The sequence below is a fragment of the Psammomys obesus genome, unplaced genomic scaffold (assembly GCF_907164565.1).
Source record: "Psammomys obesus unplaced genomic scaffold, mPsaObe1.curated_primary_1811, whole genome shotgun sequence".
Taxonomy (NCBI): Eukaryota; Metazoa; Chordata; class Mammalia; order Rodentia; family Muridae; genus Psammomys; species Psammomys obesus.
The window spans coordinates 13,333,536-13,361,001 of record NW_026592890.1 but is presented as its reverse complement, the minus strand read 5'-3'; the positions used below and the strand labels follow the sequence as shown (position 1 = coordinate 13,361,001).

The 27,466-nt window shown below is 47.9% G+C and overlaps 1 protein-coding gene across 1 annotated transcript; it reads left to right on the top strand.

Annotated features, from left to right (window-relative positions):
- On the top strand, nt 1-27,466 carry Thbs2 (thrombospondin 2). The gene is made up of 22 exons (XM_055616127.1): nt 1-221; nt 2,644-2,792; nt 4,172-4,728; nt 5,950-6,034; nt 7,789-7,985; nt 9,551-9,691; nt 10,360-10,456; nt 11,904-12,074; nt 12,331-12,507; nt 13,266-13,439; nt 13,592-13,719; nt 13,796-13,948; nt 14,328-14,546; nt 16,069-16,176; nt 16,780-16,939; nt 18,852-18,970; nt 19,652-19,886; nt 21,544-21,771; nt 22,191-22,462; nt 23,004-23,101; nt 24,245-24,384; nt 25,465-27,466. The coding sequence occupies exons 2-22, from the start codon at nt 2,741-2,743 to the stop codon at nt 25,470-25,472; spliced, it is 3,519 nt and encodes a 1,172-aa protein (XP_055472102.1). The 5' UTR covers nt 1-221; nt 2,644-2,740; the 3' UTR covers nt 25,473-27,466.

The window sequence follows — 27,466 nt, the reverse complement described above, 5'->3', positions numbered from 1 at the left end:
GGAATTATGACACTCCTTCAAAAGAATGAATTAAACGTGCCTCCGCGTGTGTCTGATTGACAGGGCTCTTGGGGAAAAGGCGTATAAAGGAGCCGGTCACTGCCTGGAGGCAGAGAGAGCATCGACTGTCAGCAGCCTCCCTGGCCAGGTCACTCGGCTAGTTTCCTCGGGACAGACTCAGAATACTGACATCGGTCGTCATTCATTTTCAAATACATCAGGTACCTTTTTTATTTCTAAAAAATATTTGTGTGTGTGTGTGTGTGTGTGTGTGTGTGTGTGTGTGTTTTAGGAAAGTGCAGATGTGGCCTCTGATGCCTTGCAGAGTGGCTTCCTCACCCCAAGTTTGCCTTGTGTAGGGACCTGCCAGGAACTTTTGTCTCCAGGGTCTTTACCGGTCCTGCCCACAGCAGGAACCCTATGAAGTAAGGGTCTGACTGGCTTCATTCCTAGGGTGGGAAGAACGCACACTCAATTTCTACTTTAAAATAAGAAGGTTCTCCACTGAAATTTGTTACGGAGGAGGAAGCAGAGGAAGGACTGTCAAAGAATCCCTTGAAAACGTGAAAATAATTAGAGGGATTATAGGGATCCTGACTGAAAACATTTTTAACATCTGAACAAGTGTTGCTGTCATTATAATGTGGGGGGGGGTGTCACTGATGTGAGTGTGTTTGGGTTGCTGCTTGGATAATTTGCATACAATAAGAGTTGGTAGCCTGGGGCAGCTAAAAGAAAATGATGTGGTGGAGAGGGTAGAGGGGAGGCAGGCAGAATAGCAGGGGTTGAAAGGGCATAGAAACCACCCAGCAAAGGCACTTTCACTTTGAATGTTCTGTGAAGTGAACCCTTTAAGACCTATATAAGTTGTGATAACAGCCTGTTACAGAAAACCTTCATGAACGTCTACCCATAAGCCAGCAGTGTGGACTTGTGGTCAGGGAAGAGTTCAGGGGAGTTGTGTGAGTGTGTGAGTGTGTGTGTGTGTGTGTGTGTGTGTGTGTGTGTGTATGTCTAGCTTGGATGCAATTGCAGTGGCTGCTAGGAAGCTTGTTTCAGAACTTTTCACTCCTTTGTCCCTTTTTGGTTTGGGGAAAGCAACAACATGAGATGGGATCTTAATTAATGACTGCTGATTATTTGTGACCCTCCTGATTGGGGTTGACTTTTCACCCAAACACGGGTTAATGTAGTCTGCTTCTGCATGTATGCTGGACACCTTGAGCTGTAAAATGTCATTCTGAGATGGAGCTTGCCTTTGCAGAGCCAGCATCTTGTAACTGTCCTTGGGATAAGGTGAAAGTTGGGGTTTGGAGTTCAAAGGCAGGTGTCCTGAGGCACACACCTTGTTAATGACTCAGTGAGAGGGAAGGCTAGACTCTGAATCTTCAGGTGTGGACTCTGAAGGTTCTCTGAAGTGTCTGACAGGGTCTGCCTCACACTTGAATTCTCAGAGAAATGCCACTTCAAGAGGTGACATATGAGCCCTCCACACCTTGGTTAGCTGTGCCTCAAATAGCTCCATGAATATTCATTTGCTTAGGGTCTCTCTTTAGCACCCCAGATAGGCTGATATTTTAAGAGTAAGTTTGATTTGTTTTTTCCAAGCCACGGACAAGGAAACTGAGTCAGAGGATGAAAAGTTGGGTGGCAAAGCTAGTGTTAAGAGTTCAGGTGAGATGGTAAGTTTCGTTGCCTCCTGCAACTTGACTTTGCACTCAGCACATGAGCACTGGTGACTGCTTTAGGAGCCAAGCCCAGGTCCTCTGAAACTGAGGGTCTTGCCCAACTGCTCTTCTCCGGGGAGGAAACTTTCCCTCTGTGAGGCCACTGTTTCCAGCTTAGCAAAGTGTTCTGGAGAAGGGGACTGCTTGGATGTCCTTATCCATGAGAGGCTAAGCCGTTTTAGCCATCTAACAGAGATGAGGGACCGCAGTGTATGGGTCAGTTTCCACAGGGCAGGGTGTGACAGGCCATAGCCCCGTACGCCTCTTAGATGGGAAGCTAAGACCAAAGCTCAAGGAAGCCGCTAAGGAGTTAACAGAGGAGCCAGGCTCCAGGCCAGGCCTCCTGACTTCTGATCCAGAGTCTGCTGAGCCAACTTAGAATCCCTGAGAATGGAAAAACAGGCCTGCAGGAGAATAGAAAAGCATGGTAAAATCCTTGCTGAGTCGAAGTTTCTGCTCTCCCTAAGAAAAATGTGGAGTTTATTCCTAACTTCTAAATGCAGTCAGTATTGATTGTGTTTAATTAAGTTATGCATAACTGGTTTTCCTGGATAGTTACATAGAATGCCTTTTCAGAGTGTTCTGACTCTGCAGGATACTCCATGGGTCTAGGTCTCTAAATCTTGGCAACTGGGTCTACAGCAGAGTCTCAGGGAAACAAACAATGCTATGGCATAGCCTCCACTTGCTCCTCCAAAGAGCAGGCACAGTCACAGCCACAGGACCCCCAAGTTGTCATGGTGATAGCACAGCAAGGGGGCGTAGAACCCCCTCACCTCAGTGTCAGGGAGAAGCAGTGGGGTAAATGCCAGCAGCAGCTGGAAGAGCCTAGCTGGGAAGGAAGTGTCTTGTCTAGAGCTTGGCTTCCCACAGATACATTTGCTTCTGATTTTTGTGTGAAAACTGTTTTTCAAAGGTCACGTGAGCAAACTTCCCAGTGACACTCAGGCTGCAGCTGTGCAATCATCACCCACGAGACTGGTTTTCTCCTAAGTGTCACGGGTGGAGACAGGATGCTCTGGGCACTGGCCCTGCTGGCTCTGGGCGTGGGGCCAAGAGCTTATGGTGAGTATGGACATAACCCATGTCTCTGTTTGTAGCGTGTCTTAGCTGCAGGCCAGGTACAGCATACAGTTGTAGTTATATCTAGCACATGAAGACATGAAGCTTTGTCTTTCTTTCTTTCTTCCTTCCTTCCTTCCTTCCTTCCTTCCTTCCTTCCTTCCTTCCTTCCTTCCTTTCTTTTCTTCACTCTTTCTTTTTCTTCTTTTCTTTTCTTTTTTTTTTTTTTTCAAGACAGGGTTTCTCTGTGTAGCCTTGGCTGTCATAGACTCATTTTGTAGATCAGGCTGGCCTCGAACTCACAGAGATATGCCTGCTTCTGCCTCCCTGAGAGGTGGGATTACAGGTGTGTGCTACCGCACCCAACACATGAAGCTTTCTTAACTTCTTGTAGATAAAAAAAAAAAAATTATGGACTTTTGGGTGGTCTGTCTAGGACAGAGAGCTTGTCTTTTGGAAGTTCGAATAAACACCAATGCAGTGCGGCAGTGGTGAGGTATTTGTGTCACATGACTTGGCCTTTGTGCACTATTATAATTTATAAAAGAATTTATAAAACCTGCACTGCCAATTTTAGTAGCAATGGTCACAGAGTCTAATTATCTTGTGTTACTGTCAACATCTTTATTAAAATGATGATATTTGTGCCTTTGTAAGCAGTAGTTTAGTCTGTTATCAGTTGCTAGGCAGTTGGTGAGAAGCTATGCTTTGTTTTACCATCCTAGTCTATTATTTTGAATTATTGAACGTGTTTAACTTTGGATGAGACCCTGGTGACTTTTCTCATTGGAAGTTGGATGCTGACTTCAAACACTCATAGCATGTGGTCCGTCCATTGTTGTCTCAGGGCCTAGTCTGTAGTGCACACTGTTTATCAGTCACTGAAGGCATTTCTGCAGAAATGAAAAGTTGTCTACACAATCAATCAATCTCCTTAAAGCAGAATATCATCCCAAGAGTGCAGCGAAGGAGTTAGCAGATACTAAAATCCCACGTGCAACAAAGTCAAAGGCCTCCTTTTATTCAGCCTCCCTCTTCCCCAGTCCCATGATGGAGGGGAGGCTGTGCTCAGCCCAAGTCTGGGACAAATAACTCCAGGGGTCAGGGGGTGGAACTCAGAGGCCTGGTCTGCAGTGCGCCGTGGGCATGTGCACACTGCTGGCATTTATGGATGGCGGCATGGTCTGGGTTCATAGTCTGCACTGTAGCCCTGGAGAAAGCCAGCCTCCAGCACCACGGTGAGGCTGCTACAGCTCAGCCAGGGTTGGGAGAGACAGACACAGGGGAGAAGCCCTTGCGAGCTTGCGGCCCTCCGGCCTGCAGCCCAGAAAGCCTCAGCTTCAGCCTGTGGGTAACTGTGCCTCTGTGATTCCCTTCGGCAGCTGCTGACCACCGCGAAGACACGTCGTTTGACCTTTTCGGCGTCAGCAACATTAACCGGAAGACCATCGGCGCCAAGCAGTTCCGAGGGCCTGACCCCGGGGTGCCCGCTTACCGGTTTGTACGGTTTGACTACATCCCCCCAGTGAACACAGACGACTTTGGCAGGATTGTCAAGCTGGCGAGGAGAAAGGAGGGCTTCTTCCTCACGGCCCAGCTGAAGCAGGACCGTAATTCCCGGGGTACACTCTTGGTGCTGGAAGGCCCTGGCACCTCCCAGAGGCAGTTTGAGATTGTGTCCAATGGCCCAGGGGACACCTTGGACCTCAACTACTGGGTGGAAGGCACTCAACACACCAACTTCCTGGAGGATGTGGGCCTGGCCGACTCCCAGTGGAAGAATGTGACCGTGCAGGTGGCCAGTGAGACCTATAGCCTGTATGTGGGCTGCGACCTCGTTGACAGCGTCACCCTGGAAGAGCCGTTCTATGAGCAGCTGGAGGCAGACAGGAGCAGGATGTACGTGGCCAAAGGTGCATCTCGCGAGAGTCACTTCAGGGTGCGTATGCAGCCCGGCAGCCGCGGGACAGAGCTTTGCAGGGAGCTCATGGCACGGGGCAGCTCAGGGCAGCATTTGTGTGTGGGAAGGGTGTAACCCTTCCATAGGGAAACACACCACACATTCACACTCCTTGCACAAGCGCGCAGAAGCATGCATGCCATGACCACACACCCTCACACACACACACACACATTTGCACATGTGCGCACACAACAGACACATTTGCACTCGTAAACATAATACTGACATGTGGAGTCACCCCCCCCCCCAAGGGACACATAAGAAAATGTGTACACACATGTACACCATGCTTCTGTACACATGGCACCTATGCATGCACATATTCATAACAATCAACTCAGTATGCACAGAATACATTCTCCTGAGCTATGAGAAGCGGGTCTGTGTCAGGGTATCCTGCTCTTGGATACCTGAGTCAGGTGCTGAGAGTCCCAGAAACTCCAAATCACTTTACTAGGCCTGAAGCCACATCCCAGCCCTTACTCTGGGAATGAAGCAGTTGGGGCACTAAGGAGGGACTGAGTTTCTCAAACAAAAGCTGCTGCTTTGTGCGTGGATACCTCCCTGTCCCCTCGCTGTGGCTCAGGAAGTTTGGATCCTTCTAAAACTGGGAATTTAGAACCTGCAATGTTGGGTCTTGGATCTAACTTTATTAAATCTGGTGTACAGAGAGCTCTTGGATTAAAGGCGTATGCTAGGGCTGGGTGAACCACACCATAATCACCCGTTTACAATAAACAGAAAGGTGTTTCTGAGACTTGAATCACAAGCAACAACACGACGCAGCATTCCACTCCCATGTGAGGATATTCCCCAGATGTCTACCTGGTAATATACAGGGAGCAAAAGTTGCCCATCCCTAGGCCTTCTTCATTCTTCTCCAAGGTTAATCTTCTAGTTAGAAATATTTTTATTCTAAGCCTCTGCATGCATTTGTGTGTGTGTGTGTGTGTGTGTGTGTGTGTGTGTGTGTATGAGAGAGAGAGAGAGAGAGAGAGAGAGAGAGAGAGAGAGAGAGAGAAACTAGTAACATTTTCAAACTAACAGGAAAAGGGTAACTGATATAAAGAGACTTCAGACATGCTGGGTAAAGCAGAGGTGACCCAGGGCTATTGGAATCTTCTATTCTGCATTTATAAAAGTATCATCAGTTCCCATTGAGTTTTTATGCAGTCTGTTTCCTCTGTCTCCCTCCAGGGCTTGCTGCAGAATGTCCATCTCGTGTTTGCAGATTCTGTGGAAGATATTCTAAGCAAGAAAGGCTGTCAACACAGGCAGGCAGGTGCGTGAGCTTGGATCTAGGAGTTTCTGTTCTGTCCGGGTAGGTTGCTCCTGGGCCATGTGTGTGTATGCCCTGCTGGAGACTTGGGTCAAATGCTTTTATCCTCTGTGGGTGAGTTTGCTGGGCAGCTTAGACTTCCCAATCCTTGAAAACAATATCAATTCTGAATAGATTTTAAGATTAACAATCCCATTTGTGTGTATGGGGGGGGGGGTCTGAGGTCATAGTTCAGTCCATGATCAAGATCATTCATACCTTTCATGGCTTTCAAACACTTTCTAACATGTAGGTCAATAGGTTGTTTTAGGCTTAGAGTTACAAGTCAACAACACATAGAACTATTAAAAGCAAACACTTTAACGTTTCTGGAAGTTCTGAGCCATTCTTAAGACAGTGGACTTACACAGAAGTCTAAATCTGTTCTCTTAAGATGTGGAGTAAGAATGGACTAACTGCATCTATGTTCTTCCATCCATAAGTCAGGACCCACTGTGAGTTCTCCACTCAGAGCTGGGGCCTGCCAGAGACTCCCATTCTTCTTCATGGATCATGCCAGACTCAAAGATTCCAGTAAGCTCCTGAGGCTGGCCTCAGAGTATGGCTTCTTTGACGTTTCTCAAAATGAGAATCTCTCTGTTACACGGCTAAACCACTCAAATTTCATTTCAAATTTTCAAGCTGCAGAAACGGGTATAGATAGATACAGGAGATACAGACAGGCTCAAACATTTGTCTGTCCAACCCCATCCATGGTAGGGGCAGGGTGAACAAAGGCACAAATTAGTTCATTCTGTTTAGCTCTAAGACATGTAAAAGAAATATCTTAGATAAGCTAAAGATTTTAAAAACATAAATGATGAATGAAATTCTCTTGAACCCACTAATTAAGAGTGCCCCTGTCTGAGGCTATAAAAATACTGATACTATTAGCATGGCTTTTTGTGGTTAGTGGCACACTGTGGATTGTGACAAGAAGTTGAGCCCAAGTAATGAGCAATCACCTGTGGAGTGATGCTTGTCACCCCTGCCTTCCCTGCAGCTCCTCACTCTTTTCTGAGGGTGACTCTGTTTTTGGACTTGTCTCAAAGCACCTTGAGAATTAAGGGGTCTTCTGTGTGTGCACGGCGCAGATAGACTCCCTGTGATTGCACCAGGACCATGAGTGTCTACCTTTGCTTTGAGGAGCCCTTGGGCATCAGAGCATGATGTGTGGAGAGCAGAGTGTTGCCTGGAGGTGTCATGTTTCTGGTGTGAAGATACCTGAGTTCACTTTTATTCAGAAAGGAAGCCCTAAGAGTTGGCCCTCAGGTTGAAATGGGGCATAGGAAAAGTGAAGGGAGGAATGAGTACATGGACTTGAGATGTGTGATGTATAGCCCTGCCTTTCTCCGTTCCCAGTCTGGATCTCTGCCCTGCCAAGGGATGGTATAGGCATATGATATAGGACAGGTTTCTTTTGTCAAGCCCAGGTCTTTCCTAGAAGCAATTGCTACCAAATGCTCTTGAGTTTATAGATACAATTTAGCATGTGGCCACTCCAAGTAAGCACAGATTTTTATGGGTTCCAGTTTATAGCTATGGGGGTGACCCCCCAGGATCACCCTCGGGATTGCATCTGTTTGTCTCTTTTGTGGTTTGAATAGAGGAGGGCGAGGCTCAAGTTCCTATTGACTGTGTCAGTGGGTGCCAGCTCACAGTTGCAGCTCTGGTACCACAGAGCCTGTGCTCTGCTGACCGTGCTTTCTTCCCTTTAGCTGAAGTCAACACCATCAGTGAGCACACAGAGACCCTGCACCTGAGCCCTCACGTCACCACAGATATGGTGGGCCAGGGTGTAGAGAAGACCCAGGAAGTGTGCACACACTCCTGCGAGGAGCTGAGCAACATGATGAACGAGCTATCTGGACTGCATGTCATGGTGAACCAGCTGAGCAAGAACCTGGAGAAAGTGGTGGGTGCCTGGTGGAGGGTGAGGTGGTGAGCAAGGGTAGTGGAAACAGACAACAGTCTGTCAGGGAAGCCTCAGTGGCCAGTCTTCCTTGGAGCCTTTCGAGACAGCTGGTCAGGGCTCTGGGAACTAATGCTTCCCTAGTTTGGAAAAACTCTGGTTAGAAAGACACATGATGCAGATGTCCAGGTCAGGCCCTTTGGGAACACTGTTACTAGTGAAAAGAAAGACAGAGAGATGCAAGAAGTGTTGCAGATAAAGACACAGTCCGGGGACAGAAGTGCTCCAAAACAGATCTGCAGTTCTGGGAAGTGCAGCTCCCGGAGAGTAAAAGGCATCCATGCAGAGGAAGCCATGTTGTGTGAAGGGCTATATTAAGAGGAGCAGCCCAGGCTTGAGAAATGCCTCTGCCTCACGATTTTGTAAGGCTGACAGACTTGAATGTGTGGCCCAAAGTGCGTGGAAGTAGGGCGAGTGTTCTGCGGCTTTGAAGAGGGAGATGAGAGTTGTACTCTCTTCTGGCTGTGCTGCCCTGTGGTGCCTGTGAAATCATGAGAAGCGGTAGTGGGACAGGGAGAGCGCCACTCAGACACTTCCTGAAAGGCTCCTTTGATTGCTGAGGGAGAAAGGCCCACCCCGAGGCCTGTGCAGAGTGCTCTGTGAGGCTGTCTTTTGGGCACAGTTCTCTTCCACTCTAGTTTGCCTCCCCAGGTGGCATCATGTAATTCTTTGCTTGGTGCCTGGTGATGCTCCTGGCCCTTGCCGGATGACCTGGCAACAGAGCTCAGAAGAGATAGGGGTTGATCACAGGGCCGGGCAACTTCTCTGAAGCTGCAATGTATTCCAGTCTCAGTCCCTGAACATGAGGTCAAGGACCAAGGGATGTGTGAAACCCTGAAGCTGCACAAGGCCTCAGGGATGGCGTGTTTCTGTGTGTATTTGTAGTAGAAGATTCGTGACATTCATCTGATCCCTAAAACCTATCCTCCCCCCGCCCCTCACCTAGTCCACCTTGGGGGAAACCTACGGAGTGCTGAGACGGCCAAGGCAGATGTTTAGTAGCAGTTATGGGAGTTTAATCTGAGTTTTAGATTTTACCTCCTTTTCCTGGCATAATGTTCGGATGGCCAGGATAATGGCTGTCTTCTTCCAGGCTAGTGCTCATCACATGAGGCCCATCATGTCCTGCCTGCTGAAAAAAGGAAGCGTGGGTGAATTCACGAATTGGCCCTTCTCCCCTGACCTCTGCGCACTGTGCACAGTGGTGGCTTTGCTTTCATCTATGAGCCATGTTCAGCCCAGGGGTTGAGATGGTAGCTAGCGCTTACGGTTGTCCGTGCATTGGATTTAGCTGTGAGATGAGAAGATGGACGGAGGCAATGGAGACAGACAGTGCGTATAGTTGAGCTCTGTGACGCAGTCTTTGTTGCAAAGTTCATGTGGGTTTGAGGCACCATCTGTCCGCACGCAGGGTTACACCCACACCCGGTGGTTTCGCTGCTTGACCTAAGCTCCTCCGTGAAGGAGGACCATGGAATTCTTATCCTAACCCTCACCTCTGTTTCCAGTCCAGTGATAACCAGTTCCTTTTGGAGCTCATTGGGGGCCCTCTGAAGACGAGAAACATGTCGGCCTGTGTGCAGGAGGGCCGGATCTTTGCAGAAAATGAAACCTGGGTTGTAGACAGCTGTACCACGTGCACCTGCAAGGTGAGTTCCAGAGACAAGTAAGTCCTCCCGCAGGAAGATGTGCCGCCCACAGGGCGGACACGCTCACATTGCCATATGCATATCCTAGGCTGTGGCTATGGCTATGGCTTGTTCAGCACATATGTACAAAAGATATTCAGATACATGTAGGGCTCAGCATGAGAGCCTCAGACATAGAAGTGAACATAAATGTAACTTAAATTGACCTCTTTGTGCTGTGCAAAAAGAAACGACAACATGGAGGGTGGGGCCTGTCTAGCATTGTCCAACATCATGGAGAGAGACAGTGGGAATGGAGCTACCTCAGGGCTCCCATAGTTTGCATTTGCTCCCATCTGTCTCTGACAGGGCCACCGTGCTCGGCAGAGACATCAGGAAAGCCTGGCGATCATCAAGAAAACGTAGATGGTTTAGTTTCTTTACATTGTTCCCTGTCTGTGTGTTGACCTCAGATATTGGGTGACCTGGAAATGTTCTGTCATTTCCTTGCTCATGGTGGGAGGACAGAGCATCGAAGCCATTGGGTCTGCTCCAACCCAGTATTTGAAGTAGAAATTGTGGATGGAAAAATAACCTAGCCATTATACTGACCCTTTCCCATCCAGCTCCCGTGACAGTGTCCTACAGTCAATGACTGTTTTCCACGTGTTTGTTTTCTATACTTTCAGAAATTTAAAACAGTGTGCCATCAGATCACCTGCTCTCCTGCGACTTGTGCCAACCCGTCTTTTGTGGAGGGCGAGTGCTGTCCATCCTGTTCCCACTGTAAGTTGCCTGTAGTGAACATGTTGTGAGTCCTTGGGATTGCATCTGTTTGTCTGTTTTGTGGTTTGAATAGAGGAGGGCGAGGCTCAAGTTCCTGTAGACAGGCAGTGGAGGGGAGCAGAGGTGGGTAAGGCCCACATCAGCCACCAGCGAGTGGCCGGGAAGCCATTGAGAGCTCTAGAAATTAAGTGCCTGCAGCTGTTCTGGCTCATGGCAGACAAGGAGGCCCCCAGTGACCCAGAAGGGACTAAAGTTCCAACTCCCAGGCCAAGAACAAGGCCCCTGTGTCAGTAGCCACTGTGAGTCAGGAGCTGCCACTAGACCTGGGCTGAGTGAAGACTGGACAGTTGCTGTGTAACCCATGATACAGTAAATAAACACAAAATCCAGAGACTGTTACTCAACGATGCATTCAAGTAACAGAGACATGGTCCAAGTGACCCAGACTGAAACTATGGCGGGGCCAGTTGTGTGAGGTCCGGCACTGTGGAGACAGAGCTGGACTAACATTAAGGAGTCCCAGAGGTGCTCTAGAGCTCCCTGCCTCCCTCAGAATTCCCCAGCAGTCTGTGGATAACCATGCCAATGGTCTGGATCTGGCCTCCAGCCGATGCTCAGTTACAGCCTTTCCCGCATGGGTGGGCAAGGCCTTCCCACCCACTTGTCACCCCTCAGTGTCTGCGTGCCTCTGCTCTGGTTTTATTCTGGTCTTTTCTTTTGGTGTTTGTCCAGAATCTCAGCTCCTACATTGGCGAGGGCAAGGGTACAATAGACAGCTTGAGTATGACAGCCTAGGTGCTCTGGCTGCCTGTGCTCAGTGTTGTCTCTTGCAGCTGCTCTTCTTTCTTTCCTTCATTATCCAAAGGGACCCCTACTGGAAGTCCCCTATTAAAGAGCACCTACTAAGAGACCTACTGTGTGCTTAGCCTAGGCCCCAGCACTGGTATATTATACCCTGTGTGTCTATGAAAAATTTATTCTAGAAGAATTGCCTTTTAATTGAATCTTCCTTAGTTTAAAGTGTTTGGAAATAAACTAGGCAACCTGTAATTTTAACAAATGGTTGACATTTTATCTTATATGAGTCACCAGAAGCTATGTAGAAATGTCCTCTTGGTGACTTTGAAAATGCCTCCTGTAGACAAGACTCAGCATCCTCTTTTGGAGCCATCTCCTCTACTCTGTGGACCAGCTTCCCTGAACACATCTAGATAATTCACTTTAGTACCACTCAGTGTTCTCTTCCCCGTGCTTTGCTCTTCCCTGTGTTTTGTTCTTCCCATCGAAGGCACCCAAGCCCTTGCCCAGGCGGTAGGCCTCCGCCCATAGAAGTCTTCCTGCTAAGAAGTCTCCAAAGCAGGCCCCACATGGTCATAGGGCCTGACCTACCTGAGGCCTGTGGAGAGGGAGGGCACAACCTCATGTATATCTGTACCTTCTTGGCTAGCTACAGACAATGATGAGGGCTGGTCTCCGTGGGCAGAGTGGACCGAGTGTTCTGTCACCTGTGGCTCTGGGACCCAGCAGAGAGGCCGCTCTTGTGACGTCACCAGCAACACCTGCCTGGGCCCCTCCATCCAGACAAGGACCTGCAGCCTGGGCAAATGCGATACGAGAAGTGAGTGGTCCAGGGCAGGTTGAACGGTGTCCTGCGTGGGTATGCCAGCAGCAGCTATTTGCTGGTGTCTGGAGGCTGCGGCCTCAGGGGAGGTTTTGCCAAGTGAGAAGCTTTCTCTTGCATGAGGGTCATGTTCTCTTGCTTGCCCTCCCCAGTGGAAACAGGGATTAGCTGGGAAGGCAGATCTTGGGGTTAGGGATTGCCCAGCCCGGGGTCACAGCCTGAGACATTGATCTCTTCTTGCTTCCTCTTATAGTCCGGCAGAATGGTGGCTGGAGTCACTGGTCACCCTGGTCTTCATGCTCCGTGACTTGTGGAGTTGGCAATGTCACCCGCATACGTCTTTGCAACTCACCAGTGCCCCAGATGGGTGGCAAGAACTGCAAGGGCAGTGGCCGCGAGACCAAGGCCTGCGAGCGTGCACCGTGCCCAAGTGAGTAGGTGATTCTGGGGGTGGTGAGGGGGTGCCATCTGCTGGTAACTAAGCCCTGCCCCAACCTAATCTGGTCACTAAATCAAAAGCCAACATGGCTCCAGCAGTGAGAGTGTGGCTGTTCTGTTGCTCTGACATCCGTGCCTGTCACTGGTTCCATACCTTGACTTCCCGAAGTCCTCTGTACCTTTCACGGATCAGTCAGGCAGACAGAGATAATCACCTACAGGAAAATAAGCCAGAATGTGAATTTGGACCTAAAGCAGGAAATGAACAGAGCGAGTCTCAGGATAGGGCTCAGGAGACAGTTTAGCATACCGGGCTCTCCCCAGCGAGGCTGGGCTCTCATGGAGCACTGGATGCAGGAGGATTGCTTCCACAACATGTTACAAACCACGTCTTCATTCCCCACCTGTCCAATGCAATAAGAATCAATCCCACAAAGTGTTTGAGATTAGAGGCCCGTCTGTGCTGGAGGCCTGGCTAAGTATGGAAATTCGGGGCTTCTGGCTAGAAAGGATTGTAGGTATTTTCTTTCAGAGGCAAAGCCATCTATCAGCATCTCTGTAACCAATATCACTCCCTGAATCACGACTGGAAATTCACAGCAGGCCAGTTCCTTCCTTCTCACTTACACACCAGCTCCTTCAACTTCCCTGGAATAGCCAAGATATCTCCTTCATCTTCCTGCTGCTCGTGCCAATGCCCGCCATACAGCCAGCCCTCTTCTCAGTCAGCTTCCCTGGTTCTCGCTACAGTCGATGGCCGTTGGAGCCCCTGGTCCCCTTGGTCGGCCTGCACTGTTACCTGTGCCGGAGGGATCCGTGAGCGCACACGGGTTTGCAACAGCCCTGAGCCCCAGTATGGAGGGAAGGACTGTGTGGGGGATGTGAAGGAACATCAAATGTGCAACAAGAAGAGCTGCCCTATTGGTGAGTAATGGGCCGTGTCTGCTTGTGTGTGTGTGTGAAAGGAGCTGCCCCACCGGGAGGTCACAGGGCATGCACACTTGAATATGTGTATGCCCACATGTGCACATATATGTGGCGTGTGTTCTTAACCCTGTCCCACATTCTCTATGTAGATGGGTGCTTATCCAACCCATGTTTTCCTGGAGCCAAGTGCAACAGCTTCCCTGATGGCTCCTGGTCCTGTGGCTCCTGCCCAGAGGGCTTCTTGGGCAATGGTACCTACTGTGAGGACCTGGATGAGGTTGGTACCTCCGCCTTGGGCAGCAGGGTATCCTGTGGAGATCTGGAGAGAGGCTAACTTCCGTTTGTCTTCACAGTGTGCCGTGGTCTCAGACATCTGCTTCTCAACTAACAAAGCTTCCCGCTGCGTCAACACCAACCCCGGCTTCCACTGCCTGCCTTGTCCCCCACGCTACAAGGGGAGCCAGCCCTTTGGGGTTGGCCTGGAGGCTGCTAGAACGGAAAAACAAGTAAGTGGTGCTGGCCTTACCTGTGTTCCTAAAGTCTAGGCAAGTGGAGGTGGGGTGGAAGGGAAAGGGCAGCATTGTTGGGAGAGGGGACCTCTTGGGCTCTGTTCATCTGGGGCCTCTCCTGCTGACACAGAGGAATCCAGATGTTTTCATGCAGAGAGCCTATGAACTTCAGAGTAGCAATTATGCCTTGGTCCATACTGGGATGCTCTAGTAGAATGCCAGAGGCAGGGTAGGGATATTATGTCTCACAGTTTTGGAGGCTGGAAATCCAAGACTGAGGACCAGGCATCTAGTTCATGCGTTCTCAAGGGTGCCAGCGGCCCATCATCTTCCCCAGTAGTCCTGTCTGTAGTTCATATTGCTCTCGCTCTTACAGGTGTGTGAGCCAGAGAACCCCTGCAAGGACAAGACTCACAACTGCCACAAGCATGCCGAGTGCATCTACCTGGGCCACTTCAGTGACCCCATGTACAAGTGTGAGTGCCAGACGGGCTACGCCGGGGATGGGCTCATCTGCGGGGAGGACTCAGACCTGGACGGCTGGCCCAACAGCAACCTGGTGTGTGCTACCAACGCCACCTATCACTGCATCAAGGTGAGGGTCGCACGCTCTCAGGCTGAGAGCCAGGGTTCTGTGCTTCAGTCGTTATCAGAGGTCCTTGGCCAGCCTAGGGGGCTGCGCCTCCGCCTTGTCATCAGCATAGGGTTCTGCCGGTCGATCCTGCTTCATCGGTGAACAGGCCTGTCCTCTCCAGGCAGGGTAAGGGTTTGCTCTACCACCCTAGTTCCTCTTCAGTGACTCACTGCCAGGAGAGACGGGCCAATTTGGAAGCAATGATCTGGATAGCGAAAAACCTCCAAATTGTCTCATTCCGGCCTACGCTCTGCGTAGGCGTCAAGATTGGACTGTGGCACTGAACTCAGGTGGCCTCTCGCTTCACTTTATTCCCCTTCCAGGGACTGTTGTGGAAAGCAGCACATGCCCCGTGGTGCTTGCTGCTGGGCCCTGAGCCCGACAGCAGTGAGGTGCCCAGCCTGACTCCGTGGCTGGCCACAGGGTGTAGGAGACCGAAGGGCCCCAGACAAGCTTTCCTGCTTGGGATCACTCAGCAAGATCCCAGCAAATGTTTTTTCTTTTCTTTACAAAGACGCATGTGTGTAGCAGGGTGTAGTCGTGTTTGGGGAACGGACATTTGATACGCTACAGAAGAGGCTAATACAGGTTTGAGCCGCTGTAGCCTCGCAAGTGGAAGCGCCACAGGGTTTCCCACCAATGACGTCACTTTAAAAACATAATTACATGTGTATTAACTCATTTTAAGTTAAAAGTGATGAAGTTTTAGTGCAGGAATTTCTTTTGTCAGACAGAGCCTCTTAAGTGGAGATGGCAGGTATTGGCTAAACACTCAGGGCTTTCACAGAAACAAGGAAGCAGCACACACACACACACACACACACACACACAACACACACACACACACACAGGCATCAAGGTGGTTGAAACCAAAACTGCACTTCCGTGCCCTGCTCTTCTTTGGTTCCTCAGCCGGTGCCTTGTGGCTCAGGTTTGGGTCACCGTACAGTGGACGGAGCGGAGCAGCTCTCCCGCTGTCACACATATCCAATGTGGAGAGCTGGCGTGGAGCTAGCCCTGCCTCCTAAGCGTCTTCGTTTGAGCGCAGGAACTGCAAAGCCTACGCCGTTGGATGCTGCTCTCCAGTGAGGGCTGAGCTTGCGGGCATGCTGCAGCTCTTGGTTCATTGAGTGAGGCTGTGGGAAAACCAGGACGCTGCCATTCCACATCTCTGCTGGTACAAGCAGCCCTCACCCTCCTCTGTTCTTCCAGGTGTCTGGTCCGTTCCTGAGGCCTCTGGGCTCAGAACAGGGCTCCTTTTGTCTCTACTCATGTGCAGCACTGACATAATTCCCAGGGAAGGACTTAGAACGGCATAGGTCCAGGCCAGCTGGCTCTGACCCTCGTTCTTCTGCTTCTATCTGAGGGCTTGTATCAGATATTTATATCTTTGGCTTCCTAAGTCTTGTTTTATTTTTCCCTGTGTTGGAAAGCAGGACGCTTTGGAACGCTTTCATGCTTATTATTCCTCCCCAACTCACAGGACAACTGTCCCAAACTGCCCAATTCCGGGCAGGAGGATTTCGATAAGGATGGGATTGGAGACGCCTGCGATGAGGACGATGACAATGACGGTGTGAACGATGAGAAGGTAGGATGGCGCCGCCCTCAGGCACTGAGAGGTCGGAAGAGGGGACTCTCAACTGCTCTTCTGACACGTTTGTGAACACCTGAAGCCACCAATAGAGAAAGTTGTCACTGCAAATGCTTATTAGCTGGGGTACAATGCAGGAACTCCTCAGTAACGTCACTTTCTTTAATTGTACTTAAAACAAAACCTTCTCAGCTTCCTTTTCTTCTGGTGAGCTGTTTCAGAGGCAAGACAAGGGTGCTGCAAAAGAAGGTTTAGAGTGGGGCTCACATAGCTCCCCGAGGATGGGTTCTCTATGGTGAGGTTCAGTCTTCTCCTCCATCTGCTTTCACATTCTTTTTCACTCACCCATCCATCCACTCACCGACTCTCTAATCCCTGTGAGGTAGAGGAGACTGCTGCTTTGCAATGGGAAATGCCCACATTCGTAGGATAGGACAGCTGTGTACATCACTGTGAAACCACTGTGAAGCAGTGCCTGTGGAGACTTGACTGGCTCATTTTCTTTGTCGGTTGTCTACTCATAAGCACTGAACTTGTCTACTCATAAGCTCTGATGTATGGTCTGTGTTCTTTCTGATGTCCTTTTCTGGTGTTTTTTAGGACAACTGCCAGCTTCTCTTCAATCCCCGTCAATTAGACTATGACAAGGATGAGGTTGGAGACCGCTGTGACAATTGCCCCTATGTGCACAACCAGGCGCAGATTGACACAGACAACAATGGCGAGGGCGATGCCTGCTCTGTGGACATCGATGGAGACGGTCAGCAGCTCAGCTCACTTTAGTGACACAGATCAGGGTGCATGGTTATGAGTGAGTCAGTACGTGGCATGCTGAGGTTCAGAGCCACAAACCAACCAGCCATAGGAAAGGAGATTGCATTCACTGAGCATGCACAGACTTTTAAATTTTAAGTTATTTATGTGTGTGTACGCGAAAGAGAGAGAAAGAGGATGTGTGTGAGGATGTGTGAGTGTGTGGGTGTGTGGAAGGAGGTGCTACCCGCTGTGTGTGGAGGTCAGAAAACAGCTTTCAGGAGTTGGTCCTCTCCTTCTGCCTTCTTGAAGCAGGATCTTGGTGGTTTCTGCTGCCTGTGTGCTCCAGAGGAGCTGTTCTGAGAACACCCAGCTGATTCTCCTGTGTCTTCCACTCAGACTGCCATTACAGATGCTCGCCACTGCATCTGGTTTTTGTTTGTTTGGTTTTAATGTGGATTCTGAGGATCCAACTTGGGTCATCATGTTTGTGTTATAAGCACTTTTACCCACAGAACCATCTTACTGACCCCGAGACCTTTACCATGCCGTTAATCTAAACAACAAAATTATAATATAGAGATGATTTTCCAGTATGTAGGTTGTTTGTAAATATCACTCCCTTTTGTGTAATGGATTCACACATCTGGATTTGGGTATTTCTGTGGCTCCTGGTAGCTACCTTCCATGTACACCAGGGCCAACTGCAATTTTGAACATTTTAGAGGAGCCCAATTTATCTATATACTTATGAAACTGATTCCTTAAATAGCTTGCCTTTTCCCACAAGCCTCAGGTTCATTTTTAGAAAACCACAGTGTTCTGTATTTTCTTCCTTTGATGCCAATCCCACAGCTGCAGTGAACCCTCCATCTAAAACATTTGAGAACTGGGGCCCTCGCCTTGTCCATCTGCTCCCAGAAGGCATTGAGGGGAGCTGTATGTCTCTCTCCATTCTGGCTTCTCCTTGTTTATTAATAAGGCCTAACCACAGGGCTTGGGTTCCCAGACAGATGGAGTGATTCACTGGTACCCTGTGAGCTCTGATAGTACTGCAAGTTGGCATTTGATCCTGAGACTGGTGGCCTCCCTGAAAGAGCCCAGAGACCTGCCACACCACCCTTGGAACTCAGTCACTCCTTCCTGGGGGTGTCACAGTAGGGCCTCTGTGTACCCCGTGAGTCTCACACTCCTCCTCATCCCTTCCCAGCCTGAATTTCCTTCATCCCCTCTGACTCCCTCTACCCATCTCTAAGTACATGTTCCTGTAGAACTTCCCAGCCAGCTTCTACATCCAGCGTTATCCTCAGGACAGCCTGGAGCACTCTGCCTTCTCAGAGCTTGATGCACTCAGCAGGCACCTCATGTCCATCCTAATGTAGGCTGGTGCGTCTGTTGCGCTGAGTGGGGTCTCAGGTTCCTGTGCCCCCTCTCTCTAGATATATTTATATATTTAATTATTATCTCTCCAGAACTGGTAGACTTTCTTACCTATTTTCAGACTTCTAAAACCCTTGCCCATCTAACTTTACATATTTGTATAATGGATGGGTCAGCATCATCCCGAGCTTACCATGTTCCTATGACTTAACACATGCTTTCTGAGATCCCAGTGGTAACACCCAAAGCAGCATGCTCATAGACATGTTACACTCATCCTCTCCTACCTGGGCATCACTGCCCAGAGAATCCCAGACACTTGTTGTATTTTAAGTTAAGGGAACTGGATTTTTTTTTTTTTTTTTGAGACAGGGTTTCACTAGGAATGGAAAATATATCATGGATTCTTCCATGAATCTAATAATCTTTACGTTTTTGACCTCTCCTTAGTGAAATCTTGTCTGTATCTTATCCAGTATGATGGGGAAATGATGTACTTTCTTTTAACTCAGTGTATTACCACTTTGTTTCACCAACAGATGTTTTCAATGAGCGAGACAACTGTCCCTATGTCTACAACACTGACCAGAGAGACACAGATGGGGATGGCGTGGGCGACCACTGTGACAACTGTCCTCTGATGCACAACCCCGATCAGGTGATTGGATGTCTCCACACAGGGGTCCGTGGTCCCCAGCTGCTGCCTAGAGAGGAGCCTTTGAGAGCGACCAACATCTCAGGTCACCCTCATCTCTTCTCAGGGCGTTCCTCCTCCTCAAACGGCCTCAAAAAGATGCTCCTGTGTGGTTCTCATTGGCTCTGCCAAGCATGACAGCATAGTTTTCTATAATCTCAGCTGGAACCTCTTAGAGAGCCCAAATCTAAGCACATTATATCTAGGTGGCCACAGGCCAAGGAAGGAAGTGGCTTCCCCTCACTGTCTGGGGGGAAGTTGGTCTCCATGGTTACCCTGAGGCAAACCCAGAACTAGCTACATTTCCAGGCCTGCCCTTGGAAGGGACGAGAAGAATATGAACTAGAAATACTATCTGCTGAGTATATAGTAACAAATGGTGGGTATAGTGATTGCTGAGTGGTAGTTAACTACAGTAAGTTCCCTCTAGGATGGGGCACAGGATAAGAGATTCTGAACCCAGGCGTCTGGATCCCAGGCTCTTTTCTGTGTAGACAGCAAGTGTTATAGCATAGGGCATTTTTGCACCTTGGCTCCAGTACTGGCCTGTAACACAAGGGGAGCAGGTCTCTAGTCTAATACCTGAGTCTTCATGTGCTTCCTCAGGGAGTATTCATGGCGTTCACTTCCCACTCTTTCCCCCAGACGGATCAGGACAATGATCTTGTCGGAGATCAGTGTGACAACAATGAAGACATAGATGATGATGGCCACCAGAACAACCAAGACAACTGCCCATACATCTCCAACTCCAACCAGGCTGACCATGACAACGATGGCAAGGGCGATGCCTGTGACTCTGATGATGACAATGATGGTGTCCCAGATGACAGGGACAACTGCCGCCTTGTATTCAACCCAGACCAGGAAGACTCAGACGGTGGGTGCCTTCCTCGGTACATGCGTGTGGTGCAAAGCACATGCATAGTCCCGCAGAGCCAGAACTTCTCTGGTAATAGAGCTACTTTAAAATTGGAGTTAGCAGGATGGTTATCTTAGGGTGCAGGGCACAGGGGTGGCTGGTCTTCTGTCTAGCCTGCTTGGCAGTTTCAGCTGCTTCTTGTGTGTTTAACGTTCTACCAGTCATAGGGGTGAAGTCTCTTTGTGCCAGGATGAGGAAACCTCTCAGCACCTGTGTACTTTTGAAACTCTTTGGCAATCACTTAGATAGAAAAATGTTTTCGCAGAACGCAGCCAGTGACATGGGGGGGGGGTGTTTATTGTTTTATATCTAATACCTAAGATAGGGAAAGTGTAAAATGGAAGGCCTTATGTAAACCAGGGGTCTGTAGCTGTGCAGGCTCTGGAGGAAGTCACACCCCAGGCAGGACTGCAGTCCCACATAACAAAGCGTGCAGCTGTGCTTGGTAATGGGCTGGTCCTTATTCCCTCCCAGTGCAGGATGATCCAAGCTCTCTTTGGAAGACACTTATCCTGAACAAATGGAGACCAGGAGTCCTGGGGTGTCCAGCCAGTATGACTCAGAAGCACGTGAAAAGGCTGGCCAAGGCCCAAGGGCAGCTCCAGGATCCTCCCTGCACAGGGAAGAGGCCTTTCAGCAGAAAGCTCCCAGCTTGATGCAGGCAGCGGGAGGTGGGGTTTGGCTCACCTAGGAAGGGGGCTGGAAGGAGAAGCTAGGAGTATTTTTATTACTTTTAAGATGCTGTTACTGAGGCTGGGGAATAGTTTAATTGGTAGGGTACTGGCCTAGCATGATACTCAGTACTACACAGACAAGGCCATAGTGGTACCCCACCTATAACTCAGGAGGCAGAAACAGGAGAAAGCCAAGTCATCCTTGGCTCCATAAAAGCTGGCCTGAGGTGGGCCTGTGCTATGATACCCTGTCTCAAGGAGTAAAATACACATACCCCTAATTATATGTTTCACACAGTAGGGGAGCCTGTGATATTGGATACAGAACGGGATACTAGTTTGAAGAATTGGGGAATCAAGATACCAATCTAGATACCAAATATGGTTTCTTTTCTTCTTTTAGAAATAAGGGCAAAATGCCTATTGCCTCTGCCTTCGGGCATCTTGCCATGGCCAAGGACAGGGCAGCTGTAAGATCACAGGCATGACCTATCCCTCTTTGCAGACCAACCCCACTGGGTCCGCTCTCCCTAGGGAAAGTCATGTGTGCTGGAAAGGTTCTACTTCAAATACCAAGTAAATTAAAATGGCTCCAGTTACAAAGAGCAACAATGAGAAATGAGCTTAAAGAGACATTGGCAGCAGCCAACTTTCTGTTTTCAACTCTGAGTGTGGGGAGCTGAGAAAGCAGAGAAAGAAAGCCTTCTTATGAAGGCTTTACCACGCCATGTTATCCTTGGCTGCCATGTTTGCAGTGTCCCTGGAATTCCTTATAGCTCTACAAGCTCAAAGTTCTGGAGGCAGTTAACCTGCAATCTACAATTAACTGCAAGTTGTGTAGCCTCAGACCTTAGGGGCCCAGAGATCTCTGCTCATATTCATGGAGACAAATACAACTAACCTACCTTGTGTGCCTGAGTTTTTATCTTCCTTATTCACAGGCGATGGCCGGGGTGATATTTGTAAAGATGACTTTGACAATGACAGCGTCCCAGACATTGATGACGTATGCCCTGAGAACAACGCCATCACTGAGACAGACTTCAGGAACTTCCAGATGGTCCCTCTGGATCCCAAGGGAACCACACAAATTGATCCCAACTGGGTAATTCGTCACCAGGGCAAAGAGCTGGTGCAGACAGCAAACTCGGACCCTGGCATTGCTGTAGGTAAGACCGTGAGTGAGGTGGTATGGCTGAGTGGCCAAGTAAGGCCATGTGGACAGGATTCAGGATACATTTTCTGTTAGCCTTACACTTTCTTGATGCTTGGAACAGTCTCCCTTCATAATCTGGTTAGGGGCTCTTGGAAAGCACAGGTTCGCCTTTCTGGTCTATTGAATTTGCTATCCAGTTAAAGCAGTTCATACTATGGACTCTCTGAAATGATATATGACACAGTGCAGCCTCTGCCACAAAATGGTCAATCGGTCCCAAGTCCTGTAACTTTTGGCAATCTGTGAAGAACATGGGGTATTTAAGCTAATCTAAGCTCTTTAGACCCATGTTTCTGTGACATGGGTCCCTGAGGGGCTCCTGAGCTGCCTTTCCCTGGGCTTCCAGACCATCTATGTTTCCTCTGCACCCAGGTTTTGATGAGTTTGGGTCTGTGGACTTCAGTGGCACCTTCTATGTCAACACTGACCGGGATGATGACTATGCTGGCTTCGTCTTTGGCTATCAGTCCAGCAGCCGCTTCTATGTGGTGATGTGGAAGCAGGTCACCCAGACCTACTGGGAAGACAAGCCCAGCCGGGCTTATGGTTACTCTGGTGTATCACTGAAAGTGGTAAACTCCACCACTGGTACTGGCGAGCACCTGAGGAATGCCCTGTGGCACACGGGAAACACAGCAGGCCAGGTGAGGGCCTGGGCAGTTGATGACCTCTTCCAGACAGACCCCCAAACTCCTGGCCCATTCTGGAGAGAAACACCCTTCTGTTCTCATTAATTTTTAATCAAGTAGTAATCACTTTAAGAGTTGGTGTTGAATACCCACTCTATTAAACACAGCATGCCTGGTGCTTTTGACATGGTTAGCAGGATTGAACACATGGCCAATGTCGTGCAGAGACAGGACTTGACAGTGTGAGTCCTGTCTATAGTTCCACCTCCAAGAGGCAGATGATATGAATTCAGATCATGACTGTCTGGGCCAAGTGGTCTCAGGCTCTTAGTGCTAACTGTAACATTCTCTGGGGTGGATTTAGGTGCACATTGTAGCATCCCGCAGGTGTATGTAGCAGGGTAGATGATACACGGTGTTTGAAAAATACAGCATGCAAAACAAAAGGTACCAAAGAGATAGTACACCAAGTGGGATGTTGCTTTGCATGGTCCAGGAGGAGAAGGATGGTAGAGAAGCAGGCATCTTACCCGTCAACAATGTTGCTCTTCCACAGGTGCGCACTCTATGGCATGATCCCAAAAACATCGGCTGGAAAGATTACACTGCCTACAGGTGGCACCTGATCCACAGGCCAAAGACAGGCTACATAAGGTGAGGGCAGCTGTTCATGTCTGTCCAGTGATAGGCCTTTCGGGACCCTCTTTTCACTAGATGGGCTAATCTTCTCTTCCATTAAATAACCACTCTGCCTTTCCATTGGGTGGCCAATGGAAAGGCCGGATGGCTTTTTCACTGCATGGACGCTCTTCTTTCTCTGTCTGCCTTCCCATTGGATAAGTATGCCATAATGAACTCTTACAGTCTTCTCTGGATTCCTTAGTTTTAAATGCCTTTGGTCATCTATCTTGCATCCTTACTCTACATTACTTACTTTAAAACCTTGAAAAGTAAACTGTGTCTTAGGATGCTTGTCGGGTAGCAGACAAAGAACTCCACAACTATCTGGGTAGAATTCAGGATTTCGTGCATGATAAGGAGAAGCTGTCCCTCCGAGTCACACCCAGCTGCCTGGTGTTTGTGGATCCTTGGTGGTTTCAGTGAGTGAGGTGTAGGCTGGTGTTTGGGATGTGAGAGCTCTGCAAAGATGTCCCATCTGTCATGTGTTGCATCTGAGAATTCCATGGCATCACTTCCCACCCTGGGCCAGGAAGATAGAGTTCTGTCTCCACCCTCAGGCAGCTTTTACAATGGGACAGAGATGAGACTCAGGATCCTCATGGAAAATGAAAGCTATGGGAGCCATATTCAGAGAAAGACCAGGCTCCAAGGAAGAGAAACAGGCACCCACTCCCCAAAGCAATCAGGAAACACCATTCACTTTTCACACTGCTTTGGCTCTTAAAAGCAACCTACTAAAAATCTGGGTGACTGTAGTCACACACACCAAGGGTCTGTCAGCTTTGCCTGTGAGAAGGAATGGTCTCTTTAGATTTGGTTGTATGACAGAACAGTGTTGCTAAAGGGAAGGCAAATCCTAGTCCTGCCTCTTTGCTGGAACCTGGAGCAGAGGGTGGGGCCACAGATCCCTCTGGACTGGGCTGGGTGTAGCTCAGTGGTAGAGCACAGAACACTTGGTCAGCAAATGCAAGGTCATGCTTTCACCCTCAGCACCAAACAGGCAGAGTGGATTCCTCTTGGTCAACAGCTGGCATCCAGAGCCAACCACTGGCCTCAGGTAAATGTGCTGCTGAGTTCAAGTTCTCTTTCATCCTTTACTTCCTTTCCCCTTTTCAGAGTCTTAGTGCACGAAGGAAAGCAGGTCATGGCTGACTCAGGACCAATCTATGACCAGACCTATGCTGGTGGACGACTAGGTCTGTTTGTGTTCTCCCAAGAAATGGTGTACTTCTCAGATCTCAAGTATGAATGCAGAGGTGAGTACATGCTCACATCAGGGAATGTTCTCACAGAACCAAGACAGGCTGGCATCCACTTTTCTGTCTTCAGAGCCTTCATTTCAGGGAAATGAACTGCTGCTATGAGTTAGGGCTTCCTCTCTTCCCAATAAAGATATAGTCTAGGCAACTTAAGTTTGTTCCTTCTTTTTCTTCTTTCCCTTCTTTCTTGATGGCTCTTTTTTTGTTTGTTTTAAATTAAGTCTGGGTGTCTTTGGTAGGACAAATATTTTCTTGTCTGTCACAGGCTCTACCTGCCACGGTAATGAGTTCTTTCGTTTCTTGTTTCTATACCTTCTGAATTTCTAGGAGCATGTTAGATTACTATCTTCACTAAAAATTGAAAGAAGAAAGGAGAGGAAGGAAGGGATGAGGGAGGGAAGGAAGAAGTGAGGGAAGAAAAGAGGCTAGAAGTTTATTTATCTGAACCAAATTATAAATCTGAAAGCAAGCTTGACTCTAGTCTGGTCTGATGACATGCCTTGTACAGAAGTTGGTAAAGCTCACAAATATTTCCCAATGCTCATACCCTGAAAACAATACACAAATCAAAAAGAAGCAAAAATAAGGGCATTATTTTTGCTCCTTCTTCCACTGAAGGTCTCTTTCTTATGTTTGGATTTCATTGAAGCTCTTTCTTTATTTTTTTCTTAATATATCCACTCATTAATCCACTCATCTATGCATGCATCCTTCCAAAAACTTATTTACTCGTCCATCCAAACACCCATTCACCCTTTATCTTTCTGTTCATTCACTCATCTCTTATCTGCTCATTCATCCAAACATCTCTTGATCATCCATCAATCTTTTCTACTCATCTTTCAATGTATGCCTTCTTAAAATTAAAATGATGATATTTGAGGTCATAGGTAAAACAGATGCATGTAATATTAGCACTTGGTAGCCTGAGGCAGGAGTATCACTTCATTTGAGGACAGTCTGAGCTATATAGTGAGTTCCAGGACAGCCTCGTCTTCAAGTATGTGATGAAGAAAATAAACATAATAAAATACCCCTGGTTGCTTCATCCTAATCCCATTGTTCCTTCTCTTCTAGATGTCTAGAGAACAGGGCTACAGTTCCAGCAATGTGCTACAAATACTGTTTCCTAGACACATTGGTCCATCTTGGTACTTGCAGCTTTTTTGTCTTGCGGCATTTCCTATTTCTTGACCTTACCTGAGTGGATCTTCACCTCCTTCGTCAGCACCAAGTCTAAGTGCCTTCAAGGAATTAACATCAAGGGAGCTCCAAAACAAGCATCTAGCCTGCTATTGGAAAGCATTTTGATGAAATATGAGACATACCGTGGAGTGAAAACGGAGCATGTTTTTGCATTGCCTTTCTTGTTTGTTTAAAAAGAATGACGTTTACATGTAAAATGTAATTACTTACAGTATTTATGTGTATATGAAGTTGAAGGGACTATTGTGTTTAAGTCATTCTCATAAATTAAGCATGAAAAAATATTGCTCACCTACTTTCAGTGCTTAATGTTGTCACTGTTCTTGGATTCGTGCTGTTCTACAATAACACACAAATCCTGTGAAGTTGATTGTGAAGAAAGATCAGGTGAACTTGGCTGCAGTAAGAAAGAGGCCAGAAGGTAGTCACATGAGATTGTGGCCCCTTGTCCAGTGTTGTGAAACACTGACTAATAAGAACATAGAAAATGATTGCAAAATTAGATGAAAACCACTTTTTTTTTTACTCCTCTTGGCCCACAGTTCCAGCTGACTTGATAAAGAAAGCATGTCCTTGCAGAGGGGAATCTTTCAGGATTCCAGCTCTGGTTTGTCAGAGCTTTCAGAACAAAATCTCAGCATAAGTGATTTCCTGTTAAGCTGGCTGTGTGGGTTGGGCCTTGTGGAGCTATCTACCTGGCTGGAAGTCATGGCTGCTGGGATCTCTGTCTGGGCATCCTTCCCTGTCCCTGCTATTAGGAAATGGACTGTCAGGAAGTTGGCAAATGCACTTTCGTACCCTACTCCTTTTCTAGGCTTCCAAATAATACAAAAGTTGCTTTTGCAGAATTTGGTAACACATTTTATTAAGGTTCCAGGTACAGTTGTTTTGGTATATTTATTAAATGAATTTGGAATGTAGCTCCACTCACCGATAACTTATTTTAAACAAACAAAATAGCGAGTATGTAGTATAATTTCTAGAAATAAACAGATGACAAGGATATAATGATATAAAGATACACTTACCAAATATCTGCTGGTTGTGATATAAGGCTCTATGTCATGATAAAATGGAACCTTAATATAAACAGTTACCAATGATTTCAATTCAGTTCTTTCTACTGTTACCTATTTGCTGTATATAGGTTCTTTTTATTTTAATGCTGAAGGAAACATCATTTTTTTCCAGACACACCCATTAATCAGTCACATCATGGCAGTCACATGCTTGATTTAGATTATTTTATTTTTTTTGCTTCAAGCTGCATGATGTCCCAGCAGGACGTACTGTCTCTTTCACTCCACATGAGTTCAGTGGAAGTGCATCTTGTCCCTCAGGTGGGGGTGAATCATAATCCCCTTTCTGGTAATGGCAACTGCATTCCTAAGTCAGACAGAAAGAGCCCATGACTTTGGTCTGGGCTTCCACAATTTGTCTTGACGAATTATTTGTGTTGGCGCCATTGAGGGCGAGTTTCCTTGTGTTTTATTATCCTGCGCTTTTTACTTTTGGTGAAACTGTATTCCCAAGGCCAACACGGGATTGGGAGACTTCTGACCATGAGGATGTGAAGGGCATTTAGTCTTTCACTTGGGGCATTTGGTTGAATGGTACAAGGTGGTGGGTACGATGTGAATACGTTCAATGTACCATATTATTTTTGTAAATTATTTATGTAGTTTTAAAAACCAAGAGCTTCTCATATACATTAATGAAACATTGTTTTTTTTTTTTTGCCAAAGATTGTAAATATTTATTTATTTGTTCATTGGGTCAGATTTTCACCACTGAAACCCTACGTTTAGCTACAGCTTCATTTTTATAACAAAGATTAACAACAGCAAATAAATTATAAAAAGGTTTCTATTAA